This window comes from Lycium ferocissimum, chromosome 11 (genome assembly GCF_029784015.1).
Source record: "Lycium ferocissimum isolate CSIRO_LF1 chromosome 11, AGI_CSIRO_Lferr_CH_V1, whole genome shotgun sequence".
Classification (NCBI taxonomy): Eukaryota; Viridiplantae; Streptophyta; class Magnoliopsida; order Solanales; family Solanaceae; genus Lycium; species Lycium ferocissimum.
In genome coordinates this window covers 52348963-52364081 of record NC_081352.1, presented here as the reverse complement: position 1 = coordinate 52364081, position 15119 = coordinate 52348963, and the positions used below count along the sequence as shown (strand labels likewise).

At 37.0% G+C, this 15119-nt stretch overlaps 2 protein-coding genes across 2 annotated transcripts; one reads left to right on the top strand and one right to left on the bottom strand.

The window, feature by feature from the left end:
- Nucleotides 1-680: 680 nt before the first annotated feature.
- On the top strand, nt 681-9785 carry LOC132036938 (RCC1 domain-containing protein RUG3, mitochondrial). The gene is made up of 6 exons (XM_059427350.1): nt 681-1372; nt 3590-3729; nt 6351-6545; nt 8457-8585; nt 8665-8820; nt 9062-9785. Exons 1-6 carry the CDS (start codon nt 867-869, stop codon nt 9253-9255), a joined length of 1320 nt encoding a protein of 439 aa, XP_059283333.1. The 5' UTR covers nt 681-866; the 3' UTR covers nt 9256-9785.
- Nucleotides 9786-12525: 2740 nt separating this feature from the next.
- On the bottom strand, nt 12526-14242 carry LOC132037195 (DNA damage-repair/toleration protein DRT100). Its single transcript, XM_059427669.1, has one exon. It carries the CDS (start codon nt 13981-13983, stop codon nt 12742-12744), a length of 1242 nt encoding a protein of 413 aa, XP_059283652.1. The 5' UTR covers nt 13984-14242; the 3' UTR covers nt 12526-12741.
- Nucleotides 14243-15119: the final 877 nt, after the last annotated feature.

Here is a 15119-nt window from a genome sequence, read left to right as displayed (position 1 = left end):
ATGTTGTGGTCTAAAACTAAAGATAAGTAGAATGCACCAAAATGCGCTTTAATATTGTGGTCTTAAACATTTTATGTGAAAAGTTGGAATTAAAGAGTTTCCAAAAAGGAAAAGTGGAATTCTTTTTGAAATGAACTAAACAAGAAAATAAGACAAACAAATTAAACATAGGGAGTATTAGTTTCTACTTTCTTTACTCAATAAATGTGGAGAGTGATTAAGAGGGTGAAAAAGAGATTAGTATTACATTGAACAAATTATCCTCTCAGTTAATACCCCTCCATTTTTAAATAAATGGTGTTTTAAACTTTTCAATTTATTTCAAAATAAACGGTGCTTTCGAATTTCAAGAAGAAATTAATATTCTTCCAAAATTACCCTTATTTACATAATCAAGAATCATCAATTGACTTTTTTTTTTCTAGGCATTTGATTAAGGGTAAGTTAATAAAATCACTCCTAATTTTCTAGAAGTGAACAATTACTTGAGAGGTGTGCCGTGTTCATAAGCTAAAAACAACACTTATTATGGAACGATGGAGTATTTTCTTAAAGACTTGAAAATAATAAATGAAAAACCGAGGGATTAGTACATGTCGTTTGGTATAATGAATAAACAAAAATAGTTCGGAGATAAAAATTTAATATCGCGTTATCTTGGGTTGAAATAACAATGACGGGGTAACTAATCTCGGATAACTTGTTTTCTAACCAGACGAGAAGAGTTTAGCAAACAGAAAGTGAGGGTGCAAAGTCTGAAATATGCAGAAACAGCAGAGCTGAAAACACATTTTTTACTGCCACACAATGGGACAACAACAACACTCATAAACTAGTGAAGCCGAGCAAGCACTACACCGCCGTTAATGGCATTCAATTACCTTACTCGTCGTGCTCTTTCTTCATCATCCAAAATCCCTCTTCTTTATCAATCTAAACTCACAAACTCACAACAACAACCAATCACTCTCCAACTATACACCTGGGGACGCGGTGCTTCAGGTCAATTAGGTGGTGGTATTGAAGAAATACGAATATACCCTTCACCTATTGCTTCTTTCTCTCTTGACCCCACCACTTTCCGTTTATCTTCACCTATTCCCGGTCGTCTTCCAACTTCCAGTAATAATGTGGGAAATAAGGTTGATGATGACGTGGAAATAGGGATTTCTTGTGGGCTTTTTCATTCGGGTTTGTTGGTTGATGGGAATTTATGGATTTGGGGTAAAGGTGATGGGGGTAGGCTTGGGTTTGGTCATGAGGATCCTGTTTTTGTTCCTACTTTGAATGCTCATTTGGAAAAGGTGAAAAGTGTTGCTCTTGGTGGGCTTCATTCCGTCGCGCTTAACTCTCTTGGACAGGTCTTCACTTGGTCAGTACCAATTCCAAGCTTTTACTTTGGTTATGATAGAAATGTAGAAAGTGGAAAATATTATGTTTCTTTTGTATTACTCTCGTTAGCTTATTGTTGTTTTTACATGGAGAATGGAAAGCTCTTAGGGTTCGTTCAATTGTTGGTTAGAGTTATGCAAGTATTAGTAATGCAAGGTTTAGTTATTCATGCACTCCCTCTGTTTCAATTTGTTTGTCTGTTTTTGACTTGACACGTCAGTTTAAGAAAGTAAGACTTTTGAATCTTGTGATTGTAAATTCAAGATATGTAGAATGTACCAAAATGTACTTTAATTTTAAAAAATGAAAGTAAGACAAACAAATTCAAAAATAGGGAGTATATTGTATCGTATTGTACTGTACTGTTTGTATGAGTACAATTTTTGGATAGATTATGTCGTTTCCCGTAGTTACATAATGTCACAAATCTGCAATCCGAAGGATAATCTTACAATGCTACAAAGTAAAGTAGGGTATGAGCTAGAGTTATTATAAGAAATTAAAAGTAATAAGCAAAGGTAAAATGAGGGGAAAAAAAAAAGATAATGACGCGACCACACCGAATCGGTCATTACATAAAATAAGACTTTTTGTCGCTATGTATATGATGCAATAAAATTTAAGTAACAACCAAAACAAACATTGTAATAAAGTAACAATACAATACAATAGGTAACAACCATCCAAGCAAGCTGTAACTCTCTTGGCCAGGTCTTCCGTATTACTCTATTTTGCTTATTGTTGTTTTTACCTGGAGAATGGAAAGCTCTTAATGCCTATGGTTAACAAGATTTCCTTGACAACAACTTTATTGTATGGTCTTCACTTACTTTTGCTCTGGAAATAGCATGAAATGTGGAGGTACTAAAGGTTGAAATAATTTGGATTATGACAAAAAGAAAATCTAGTTTATATACAATGCGTTCACTTGGTTTTGCTTGGTAACTAGAAAGGGATGTGGAGAAAGGTTGAAGTAATTTTGATGCTGAACCAAAAAATCCATTTCTAGTATCTTATTTTAGCAGCAGTTGCTTGTTATTAGAACTGTGACTTTTAAGATGAATGGACACATAGAAGGCTGCACAAGAGAATGTGAACTTTGCACAAGAGAATGTGAACTTTCTTTATCACTTTTCCTTTGTGTATATAGCTTTTGTAAGCTGAAAAGGGCATAAGATTTTCCTTGTATAGTTGTATAGTTTCTCCTTAAGTTTATATGGAAGTATTAAAGTTTGAGGTAATCTGTATGCTGAACCAAAATATACCTATGCAGTCTATGATCTCTGTGTTATGACAACTGTTGCTTAGTATTGTTATTGTGAACTTGTGATGAATGAACACATAGAATGGCTGCATAAGATAAAAATATGAATTTATGTCATCAAAAGATAAAACTATAAATTTATGTATTTAAGCCCTCCAGATAATTTGTTTCGACCTGTAGTCTGAAGACATACCTTTAGATTTGTGTAATTGTGAACTTAAGAAAAAAAAGAAAGATATATGAACACATACCGGTTTCTGATTTTATTGTTGCTTCCACCTGGAGCATGGAAAAAGGCCTAATGCCTATGGTTTAAAAGATTTTCTTGTGTAGTAATCTCTTTCGAGTATGGCCTGCGGCCCTGCACTTAGTTTTGCTAGGTAAATGAAAAAAATCTGGAGGTACTAAAGTTTGAAGTGATATGGGTGCTGAATAAAAAAATCCTATCTTGTCTATTTGGCGTGGCCTTCACTTAGTAACTAGAAAAGAATGTGGAGAAAGGTTGAGGTAATTTTGATGGTGAACCAAAAACTCCATCTCTAGTCTCTGTTTTTGGTAACAATTGCTTATTATCATAATTGCGAATCTAATATGAATGAACACATATAATGGCTGCACATGCGAAAATGTAAACTTTCTTTATCACTGATTCATTGTGTATGTAGACATCATCACCCCTTTTCAGTAAGGCACTGTATACATAATCACCCTTTCTGCTAGCAAATAAAGCTATAGGACAAATCAACGGTGGAGTCAATACATTTTTCTGTTGAAGAGTTTGACATAGAAATATTCTAATTCCTTTAGTGGAAAGAGATGAGATTTAGTTGTTGATGGTGATTGGTGAATAGTTTAAAACAAGCTGTTGAAACCAGAATTAGTAGTTTTGTTCATTGTAACTTGATTCTTTTATGGAAAAAATGAAGTTTTCAGGGGTTACGGTGGCTTTGGTGCTCTTGGTCATAAAGTTTATCATAGAGAGCTGGTCCCTAGATTAGTTGAGGGACCTTGGGATGCAGAAATATGCCACATTGCAACCAGTGGGACGCATACAGCTGCTATAACAAAATCAGGTAGGATATTCAAACATTTTCTGGTTTCACACTTCACCATATAGAGACAAAGTGGGTATCTGCTTTCTTTATGATCGATAGCTATGTTTTTTGGGTTGTTTGATTTATGTTTTTTAACTTCTATCAGCTGATTCATCGTAAGTAGTTATTACTGGATTACTGATTTGGCAATAAATTCACTTCTTTCATTTTGAAGTCCATCTTACTCCATAAAGCTGGAGTTGTTCAGATTCTAGTTCTTGCTTCTCCTAGGTAGAAAAGCACCAATTGGCAGACAATTCTACTAGATGAAGCTTTGTACTGGACCTTTCAGAAGGAAAGCGTGCCCAAGAAATGTGGTGGTAGTAAATTTGAAAATTTATCATCCATCCATCATAGAGTAATACTTCTTCTATCCCATTTCATGTGGCACACTTTCCTTTTTTTTTTTTTTTTTTTTGATTAAGGAAAGTCTCTTTGAGCCCCCAAGAAATCCGGGGGTGGCCCTCGGCAAATTCCCGCAAGTGAAAATTTATCATCCATCCATCATAGAGTAAGACTTCTTCTATCCCATTTCAGGGTTGGCACACTTTCCTTTTTAGTATGTCCCAAATTTAGAATGATTTAACTTTAAACTTCTCATTTTACTTTTAATGAGATGATTTAGAGCCACAATGTCTATGACTTTTTATTTTGATCAAGTAAAAGTATTTTCATTCATAAACATTGCCACAACGGCCTTATACAAAGGGTATACCAAAAGATCAAGAATCTACAAAGTATGATTCTCTGCAAACTCCACCCAATCCTTTATACAACTAGGAACTTTCTGTTTACACCAAAAGTAAATAAGGGAGCGGAGACTACTCCTCAACTGAGAAAAACTCGACTTTACTCCTTCAAAAGCTTCCTATTCTCTCATTCTTTCATGTTCTCCTTCAAAAGGCTTCGGAGAATGAAAAGCTGCAGAAAATACAGCCATAATAAGAGGCCCAATCTATTTGTATTTATCCCTTTCTTTCTCTTTATGCTCTCTTTTATTCAAAGTCGGAGCAACTGTATCACTGATATCTGCCACCAACCGCCGAAGAAGAGAACAAAAAGGAAGGATTTAATTACCAATTTTTGATGCATTCACTAAATGGTTATGCTATTCCTGTAAGTATCCCTTTTATCCAACAGAGATAGAAATTGAAGCAAAAGGGAAAAAATTAGTGATTCATGGATAGTATCCCCCAAAGGTCTCTATATAAGAAAGCTGTAAGAGAACTAAAGTTATCATTCGAGGAACTTACAGTTGTTATGCTATATATTGCCAATGCATGAAATATTCTGCGAACGCTTTGGCATTGTTACCTTGGAACAAGAAAAGTTATTTTGCTTACTGCCTGGTTTTGCCTTCCCCCAAGTGTCAAAACCTACACCCTCCCTCCCAAAATAAAAAGGGAGGTGTGGGAGTAAAAATTTGGAAAAGGAAAAGATCTTCGTTGAATAGAAGGGAGAAGAAAACAGTGGTACAGAAGGCCTTACATCTTATATTTTTGGGTGCAAAGTAGCTAATGATATTTTGAGTTTGATTATTCGTGCTTTTGGTGCCACCTAATGCATGCCTAGGTTGTTGAAATCATATAGAAATAAACTTTTTCTTAAAGGAGTTTGTCATGATATGAACGTAGAGGGACAGGTGGTTCTTCATTACACTCTGTTCCATTTTTTTGATAACTGTGGTGTCTTGGCCAGCTTGCGTGCACCTCGACTAATTCCACGGATACCTGCTACCTCCCACCAGCAACAGGTACCAGGTAACTCTGTCCACCAAGGCTTAGACAAATGGAAATAAATCACCAAGTGGTTTTGTCTCTGCTGGGATTTGAACGTGAGTCCTCGTGGTTCTCCTTCCACTTCATTGACCACTAGGCCACACCCTTGGGTGCTTACACTTTGTTCCATTTTGTTTGATAGTATCACTATTTGGACAGTAAAGTTTTTGCCCTTTGGTTATAATTTTTAAACATTGTAAAGTTTTTGCCCTTTGGTTATAATTTTTGAACATTTCTGATTAATGATTAAAATTGAAATTAATTATTTTTATGTAGTTTACTAAATGAAAAAGGTAAATTTTACTTAAAAAATTCGAATAAAATATCCAGATTCAGACAAAAAATTCGATGCTTTTAACTTGTACTTTGAAAGTTTGTCACTCGACAACCCATTTTGGAAAGGAGGTCAAAGGTTTTGTTCTTGAAGCTTTTCCCAACCTCTTTTGTGCGGTGGTGCGTATATGGGAGGTGCACTAGAAACTGGCTTGAAGCTCTCACCTTACGAACAAACCGGTAGTTGATAGCTGTCGGTCACGAGACAACTATTATCAAAATGCTTCAATGAACATTAATAGTATTTAACATGGGGAATGTGTCTCTACGGATTTTTTTTCTTGTAGTCCGTGGCCTTTTCTAGATCCCATTGCCTAATGCTTATTACTCAGTTTTGAAGGTTAATTGCTTACTGAGGGAGTATGTCGTAAAGTATTTGCTGTTCTGATTATTTCCTTTTCTTTTACTCTAAATTTAGGTGTGAAGTAGAAATTAGTGCTGATTTTTTTCCCTTATCTTGGAGTTTAAATTTTTACTTGATGTCATTAGGTGAGCTTTATACTTGGGGCCGAGATGAAGGGGATGGTCGATTGGGCCTTGGTCCAGGTCGAGGCCCAAATGAAGCAGGTGGTCTTAGCATCCCTTTAAAAGTAAAATCACTTCCTGTGAGCGTAGCTGCTGTTTCATGTGGTGGGTTTTTCACAATGGCACTTTCAGAAGAGGGAGAGCTTTGGAATTGGGGAGGTAAGATACTATCGCCTTTTTGAGGCTTTTCTGTTATGATGCTTTTAAGGGAAGTCAATTTATTGAAAGGAAGGGTGGTTTATTCCAGGTGACACCATTATTTGTGTTTGATCCTTATCAAAAAAATTAAGAGGAAGGTCGTATACTGTCTTTCTTTTGTCATACTTAAGTACTGAAGCATAAAGATGAAGTCAAGTGAAGGCAAAATATGGCTTGGATGTCGTCTTGATTTCTTAATGCAAATTAAGTGATATAGTTAGTCTTAATCCTAATGCTTTGCTGTGGACCACAATCCTAGTAGTACACTCACCCGTTTCCGTCTGGATTACGACTTCGAATTTGGAAACGCTCTGCTGGTGTATTTGGAAACGTTCCATCTGGATTACGACTTTGATGAATGTATACGACCTGCAATTAGTAAATGAATAACCTAAATCCAATTTTATATTAGTGCTAATTTGACCCGCAAGGGTGGCTCAGTTGGTTGAGCATGGGGCTTTCATAATGGAGGTCTCAGGTTCAAAACCCCTTGCCAACGACAGCAGGGGATTTGCCTTGCAGGTCGAGCTCGTCGCACGGGGCTTGCCTAGTGCGGGTTACCTCTCCGTGTGGTTTGCGAGCTATTGCACAGGAGCTGGGTTTACTCTGTGCGCACCCAAAGGGTAGCGGCTGCGGGTTCCCATGTCATCAAAAAAAAAATTAGTGCTAATTTGTGCACACATGCATTACACATATATCCCATGTCAATCAAACAAACTTTTTAAAACCACATAAATGTAAGCATTATAGCATGTATGATATATCAAAACGAAATTTGAAGGGGGTAATTTATGATATATCAAAACGAAATTTGAAGGGGGAAAATTACAAGCTCAAAATGATGAATTGTGATCCTATTCAATTAACTTGGTAGTTGAACTAAAAATGAATGGATATCGTTCGGACTGCGAAGATGAAGTTATATTTAGTTAGGCAGGTACAATTTTAATTATATTAATTTTGATGTTATGAGGTACAAACGTGATATGATCGCAGGTGCATGAGCGTAACTTTGAGTCTATTACCTTTTGGACTGATTCATGTAAATAATTTATGATTATATGTGAGCTTCTTGTTATCTTGTTAATTATGAGTTACCACGAAATGTAGACCCATAGTCAAACATGTAGGAAGATGGTAGAGATAGATGCTTCAATTAGAATGAGAACTTATCCAGGAATATGCCTCAAATTCATACATCATCTATTATTATTCATTAGAATATATGTTTTCATTTTGTACAACAATGTTAAACGAATTGTGTTTGATTGAAGGGTAAAAATGTCAATTTTTTGTCCGTCAGCATTTTAGTTTGAGCCTTTCCACTAATAAAATGTATGTATGTATGTATGTATTTGTTTCAGATCATCTGTTGCTCTTAAATCCTGCAAGTTCAGTGCCCCATCATAATTATAAACCAGACCCATAATAATGAAAGAAACCTAGAAACAAACTTGATGAAGCTTCAAATCTTATGCCCCGGGGACTTTGATCAGGTGGTATGTGGGTTAGGCGCATGTCACGGTTCAAAACCTGCCATAGCTAAAAGCCTGGTATTTACATGGAGAAGGGTAGAGGGGCAGACCCATTATTTGCCGAGTCTCAAACCTTGTGCCTTTGGCCCTTGGGGATTTTTCCATTATCAACAAAAAGTATCAAGTCTTGTACTTATATTTTGAAACAGGTTATGATAATATCAAGTCTTGTACTAAGTTCTATAATGGACAGAGTTTGACTTTATCTGGCAGGAGCTTCCTGTATTGTTCTTTTTCTCTACTCTTGGTTTGTACTTTGAACATCTTATTGCCTATATTGTGTAACCTTTCTTTTCCGAGTAAGATCAATAACATTTCTGGTCTCTTCTTTTCTCAGCCAACTCGAACTATGAGCTCGGAAGAGGTGGCAAAGTAGGTGGGTGGAAACCACAACTAGTTCCAAGCCTTGAAGGTGTTCGTGTTATTCAGATAGCTAGTGGGGGATATCATTCTCTAGCTTTGACGGGTAGCTTACAGTTATCTTACATGCATCACTCATCTATGTATCTGAACTACTTATGTTAGAAAGTATCCTTTACTCTCAGATAAAGGAGAAGTGCTTTCATGGGGTCATGGAGGCCATGGTCAACTGGGTAATTCTTCTCTTCAAAACCAGAAAGTTCCTACCCCAGTTGAGGCTTTGGCCCACGAGAAAGTCATCTATATATCATGTGGAGGTTCATCGTCGGCAGCTATAACCGGTAAATATGTCACAATCTGTTTGGTTTACATGCATAACACAACGATTAGTGCAGAAACTATCATCCGTTAAGTCAAAGCTATGAAGAAAGCGCTTAAAAAGAATTGTTGTCATCCAATTTTTCATACTTCCCATCGCTGCTTTAAAGACCTGTTGGTTAATAAGCCACGTTCGGTGTTGTATGATCTTAGATTGTATAAAGGATGTAATGCTTGACTAATGATTAATTTTACTGGTGACAGATGGTGGGAAACTGTATGTGTGGGGCTATGCAAAAGATTGTCAACTGGGTGTTCCAGGATTGCCGGAGAAACAGTCATCTCCTATTGAAGTCAAGTTTCTTATGGAGGATGATGGACTTGGGAACCATAAGGTGCTTTCAGTAGCCATTGGTGCTTCTCATGCCATGTGTTTGGTTTCCAGGTCAGGTCACTGAAAGGTCGAAAACAGATCACTCTGTTTGTATAATGTCTCAATAGCATTAAAGCAGTTTTCTGCAGCCTTTTATCTGGTGAAATACCAGGAAAATTTAGACTTTAGGCCCTTGGAGAAGATTATTGTTCCAGGAACTTTATTTTCACCTAACAAGAGATCTCCACAGTTTTGAGTTTTTTCTTGCCTAGCATTCTGAAATAAATGTTGAGATGCTTATTAATCAAGAAGCAACAGCTAGGATTAGGGCGCGGTACATGTGCTTTTCACAGGCTTTTCATCGCTCATATAGGTTTGTGATGTAGCAGCTTTTGAGCTCTGAATGTTGTAAAGAAATAACGACAGACTCTTCATAGGAATTGTTTTGCATCTTCTGGATTAGCTCTCTTGATAATTAGTTTTTCTTGACATCTGATACTAGGTTTTCTAAGTGGTGAACCTGATAGATAGAAGAGAATACCTGTTAAGGCTTTAGCATTTGTTTGTATAAATCTCTTTGAGTTAATATCTGCAAAAGCTCATTTTGATGATTCACTTTCACTTGGTTCCTATTACTGCTGATTTAATTGTTTCTGACCAGTTTGCTCAGAGCAATACTTTCAAAATTTTGATGATGGAATATCAGTGATTCCGTGTTGCACTGTATTTCAGAACTTGGTGGTCAGGTAGTCAGGTCATCTAAACCATTTTTCAGAATGAAAATTCATTCTTTTCGGTATGCTTTTTCAGTGTTAGGTCTGCAATAACTAATAATTTCCTATAATTATGGAGAAAGGCTGAACTCTCATTTCTTTTTATTAAAATATCCTCCCTGTTGCCCCCTACTTCACACTTAAATTCAGCACTAAACTGGCAAAAACCCTTCACTAGAGAAAATAATACTTAATCATCCTTCATCAGGCTGAGACATCATATTAAACTTGCTGTGTACTCTCTCTGTTTCGTTTTTTGCAGAATATGATTGCGCACTGAATGAAGAAAGAAAGACTTAACTTGTCTTAAACATGCCATGATATTTCAACGGCTATAAAAATCGGGATACGATGCCTAACAAAAATAATCCTATTCTTTTGTGTATTTATTATACATTTGAGTATACATCGATGGCTACAATTTATTATGGCTAAGCGGGTGAAATTTTCTAGCCGGTTTGTTGATTTGTTTATAAGATCCCATAAATGTCAAAAGCTAACACTCGTTTTGGAACTGTCTACAGTTTAAAGGAATTAAATATGAAGACAGTAAGGATAATTGAAAGATATTGCGGATAGCAGAGGACATGGAAACCCGAGAAAATTGAGGTTGAAAAGCCAGACTTTTATTGGTTTATAGATTTAAAAATCCGATATAAGTGGTTTGATTTGGTATTTAAAAAATTCGAACCAACCCGATATATGTACACCTTTAGTCACAAGTAACGTTTTGAGGTTTGGTCTCTGAAATAATGGAAGCCTTCAAGACAAAGTACCGTCGTCTTCCCTACATCATCATGGTCATCTTGACTTATTGACCAGATGCACGCTTATGGAAAAATTGCCCCTACGTGAATTCTGCGTGCTTCTATAAATGATGATGATGGTTCATCATTTCCTTACCTCCCTCTTTATTACTTCCTTTTTAACAATAAAATAGTACTTGGCTGTTAAAAGAGCTACACATTGTGATGCCCAGTCCCACTTGGACAGAAGGTGTGGACTGAACAACTTATAGGTATCCATGGCCCCTCAAATAATGATTTAGTTTTTGGGGCAAAATTAGGAGGGTCGAGCAAGTTACTGTTGTAAAAAGGAGCGGATTGACCACTTTTTAATTCGGTATTCAGTTTTTAGTCAAATGTAGTTGAAAAATAGTTAATTTTTAGTTATAAAATCTTTTTTACACTTACTCGTTTTTCATTTGAAAGCGGCAGAGCAAGTGCTAGGAATTTTGAATGGAGTTTGAACTACCACAATTCGAGCTTCAGGTTTTTAAATGACACGGTTCAAACTCTAGAATTTTTTTTCCTAATCCCGCAAACAAAAACAATTTTTTCAACTTCAAAATAGGGCGTATTTAACTATGAATATCATATAGATAGTTCAAGAGTTATAAATTGTTAGTTAATGATAAAAGAACTACATATAAATTAAAGAAGAAGGCTTTCATGAAAATTATTTAAGATCAGTACTGAGAGATAATATAACAAGATTCTCCAAATAAGCAAGCACATGATTTATACTGAACCAATGTGGATGAGATGAATGACTTTTCGCCATTGTCCCGTAAACTGAGACTAATTCAAATTGAACGGCCTTCTCGCTCTTTTTTCGCGAAGCAATACCATCCATGCTCTCCGGTATAGTGTATTGAAGTTTCACTTGTAGAAGTTTGATTCCCAAATAATGTGATGTGTTCGAACTTATAAATGTATAAGTTGTAAAATTGAACTTCGAAACAGTATCATGGAGTTTTAAAAAAAAAAAAAAAAAAAAACAGAAAAATGAGCAGTCTCTGGCCTTATTTCATGTCGAGGATATTTTTATTCGCATGAAAAAGTGGTAAATTTGCTTAGTTTTGAAATTGTTGCCTATTTTCAAATTAGGTCGTCCGTACTACTATGATTCTTCGTGGAGTCAAATGTGCAAAAGCATTTAAAAAAGAGAAGAAAAGAAAAGAAAAATACCTGCTCCATTTGCTATCCACAGAGAGCACGACGCCCGCAATGACAGTCTTTTTCTTTCAAAAGCACAGGCAATCCAATTCTTTAACTTTTTAACAAACTCGGATCCCACAATGACGAATAAAGACTACTACTAGTATTAAAATAATACTCATTTTTTTGTCTTTGACGCCCAAACAGATTAAAAAGTTTAAACTTCTCTGATCATTAAGACGTTACATTGTCTGTTCTTGTGGCCCAAACTATCACTAGTTCTCACAGTGATGAAGAAAATCAACATTTGCCATATTTTTTATGTGCCAGATTGACAAAGAAAGTTCTGGGAAATTTCAAAAAGTTGGTGGATCATGGTGTAATACTTCTATTACTTCCTCAATCTCAATTTACGCAGATCTTTCCATTTCGATTCAAATAAATTTTCTTCGACTGTAATTTCTTTTATATTTTGAATATTTCAATTTTTAAGTGTGACTTATAATACTTTTAACTTAGTTTCTTAATATATAAAATTTATTAAAAAAAAGGATAATTAAAGATTTTATTTCCAAATTCACGATTAAAATTAAATTGTTTGATTCTCGAAATCCAAACGTGCCATATAAATTGAGACAGTAATACACAAATACCATCAAAATTATGCTCAAGTCAAGAGAATTACAATTGGTCAGACCAGTAACTTTAACCTAAAACAAGAGACTAATTTGAACTGCAAAAAAAAAAAAAAAAAAAAAAAAAAAAAAAAAAATCAGAACGCTGAAACAATCAAAATATGTATACGTATTATATGTATAACATCATGTGCTGTTCTAACAGAAATTGGAAATTTTTGGCTTATGCCATGGAAGTATTAAAAGCAGAGCACTGATTGACTGGTCTCGAAATCATGTCGCCGGCACTAGCAGGACAAGCCATGAACTCCAGTACCGGCACCGGTGGTACCATACAATTGTACGACAAACACAATGCTACTGAATCCGGTAATGCTAATCCCTCCACCACTGGAAATTCAGCAATATAATTATGTTGCAAATACAGAGTTTTCGTGTTGCCACTGTAAACACTTTCCACGTAATCCCTAGGCACTGCTCCTGTAAACATGTTGTTGTTAAGGAACAACGTTTCTACTCCGGTGAGAGTGTTAGTGAGTTCACCGGTGAGATAGTTGTGACTTAGATCAACCGTGGATCCTGGACCGTATAACGATGATGTTGGTGGCAGTTGAGGGACCCCTCCAGTGAAATTGTTCCGTTGGAGGAACATTGATGACAACGTGGCACGAAAGAGTGATGTAGGGATGGGCCCACTGAAACGGTTCATGCTTAAGTCGAGGTACACTAACTCTGAGAGTGATTCGAGCGTATTGAGTGGTCCCCACAAACTGTTTCCTAATACTGACAGATAACGGAGCGTTAACGGCATTCTTTTAGGCAACATTCCCGAGAACTCATTGTTACTCAAGTCCAAGTGGAGTAATTCAGCAGGTAGCTGCGGGATTACTCCACTTAGTTTGTTGGATCCGAGAATAACCACCTTCAAGTCTGACAGCGCGGATATTGAACCGGGGATTGTTCCTGTGAGTTGATTGTGACTTAAATCGAGAGTATGGAGATTTGGTAGAGAGAAAATGGAACCTGGTATGGACCCCGTGAGGCGATTGTTGGCTAGAGAGATGATGCTGAGTTTTTTGAGTGTTCCGAGTTGTGATGGGATTGGACCGGTGACAATGCCGGTGAAAAGGATTAGTTGAGTTAACTCGGAAAGGTTAGAGATGGCTGGAGATAATGTGCCAGCAAGGCCAGGTGAATCTGAAAGACCAGTGCCAAGATTGAGAGTAGTGACACGTTTTGGAATAGAAGAAGAGCAAGTAATTCCGGCAAAAGTGGAACATGGGTCTGAAGTAGTGAAATCCCAGGTTGTAAAAAATGGATTTGGAGAAGAGGAAGATATGTCGGTGAGACTGTTCTTGATTTCACGTAAAGCAGATAAATCAACAGCACTGATTCCTTGTACTTGTTCTACATTGGAGAGAATGATCAGGACAAGAGGTAACAAACAAAGGAGCATTTTCTTCATAGCTTGTTTTTTCTTCTTTTGGTAGCTTTTGGGAAAATCAGGGCAGGTCAAATAGGAAGAAGAAAGGAAGGCAAAAAGGGTTGTTTATACAAGGAATAATGGTGGCTGGGCTGTCAGATTCCTGAGTCACTCTCTCTTATTTGTGCTCATGTGCACGCTATGGGGATAATGAAAAAGAAATATGAGGTCCCAGATTGAATAATCAACAAGAAAAATCTAGTGGGACTTTTCTCAGGCAACGAGAGAACGGGGGGGGGGGGGGGGCGCCTGAAATGGCTTGAACTGAGGTTGGAGTAAATTTTAGAAAGAGAGAGAAAAGTAAATGAGAAAGACCTGTGGATATTTTTATGGCTGGGCCAACGGTATAATCCGTTAGCAAACAAAAGTAAAACTAAATGGTTATGCTATATCTGCTCCAAGGCCTCATTTGTTTGCACTTATTGAGAATCTCAATTTAAACTGCCTGTGGAGTCATTAAGTGCGATTGTTTGCGTACGACTTAATATCACAAGACATTTTTTGTATGAAACTTTTTTATTACCGCCCTCCAACCCCAACCCCAACCTCAACCCTACACCACCCACTCTCCACTCCAACCCCACCCCATCAACCATCCACCCTCCACTCCAACCCCCACTCCCCAAGACCCCCACCCCACCACCAACCCCAATCCCACCCCACACCACCTATCTTCACCCCCACCACCAGCCTCACCCCACACCACCAACCCCTAACCCACACCACCCACCCCGACTCCCTACCAGCAACCCCTACCCCAGACCACCCACCCCCATTACCTACTACCCCCACCTCCCACCACCACCTCCTACCCCCTCACCCAACCACCCACTCACCCCTCCACCCTCACTCCCTACTACCCCCACCTCCCACCACTACCTCCCACCCACTCACCCCTCCACCCCCACTCACCACCCACCATGACTACAAAACATTTCCACCGTTACTAGTAAACATAAATGTTTCATTTTTTTATCAAATATTTTATTTTATTAAATTTGTATTTATTTTCTACTATTTAGTTACTTTTTAATTTGAATTGTATATTTACTATGTTTAAATAAATACATTACGCACATTCGTATTGAAAAACAAACAAGCCTTAATCATTCAAAAGT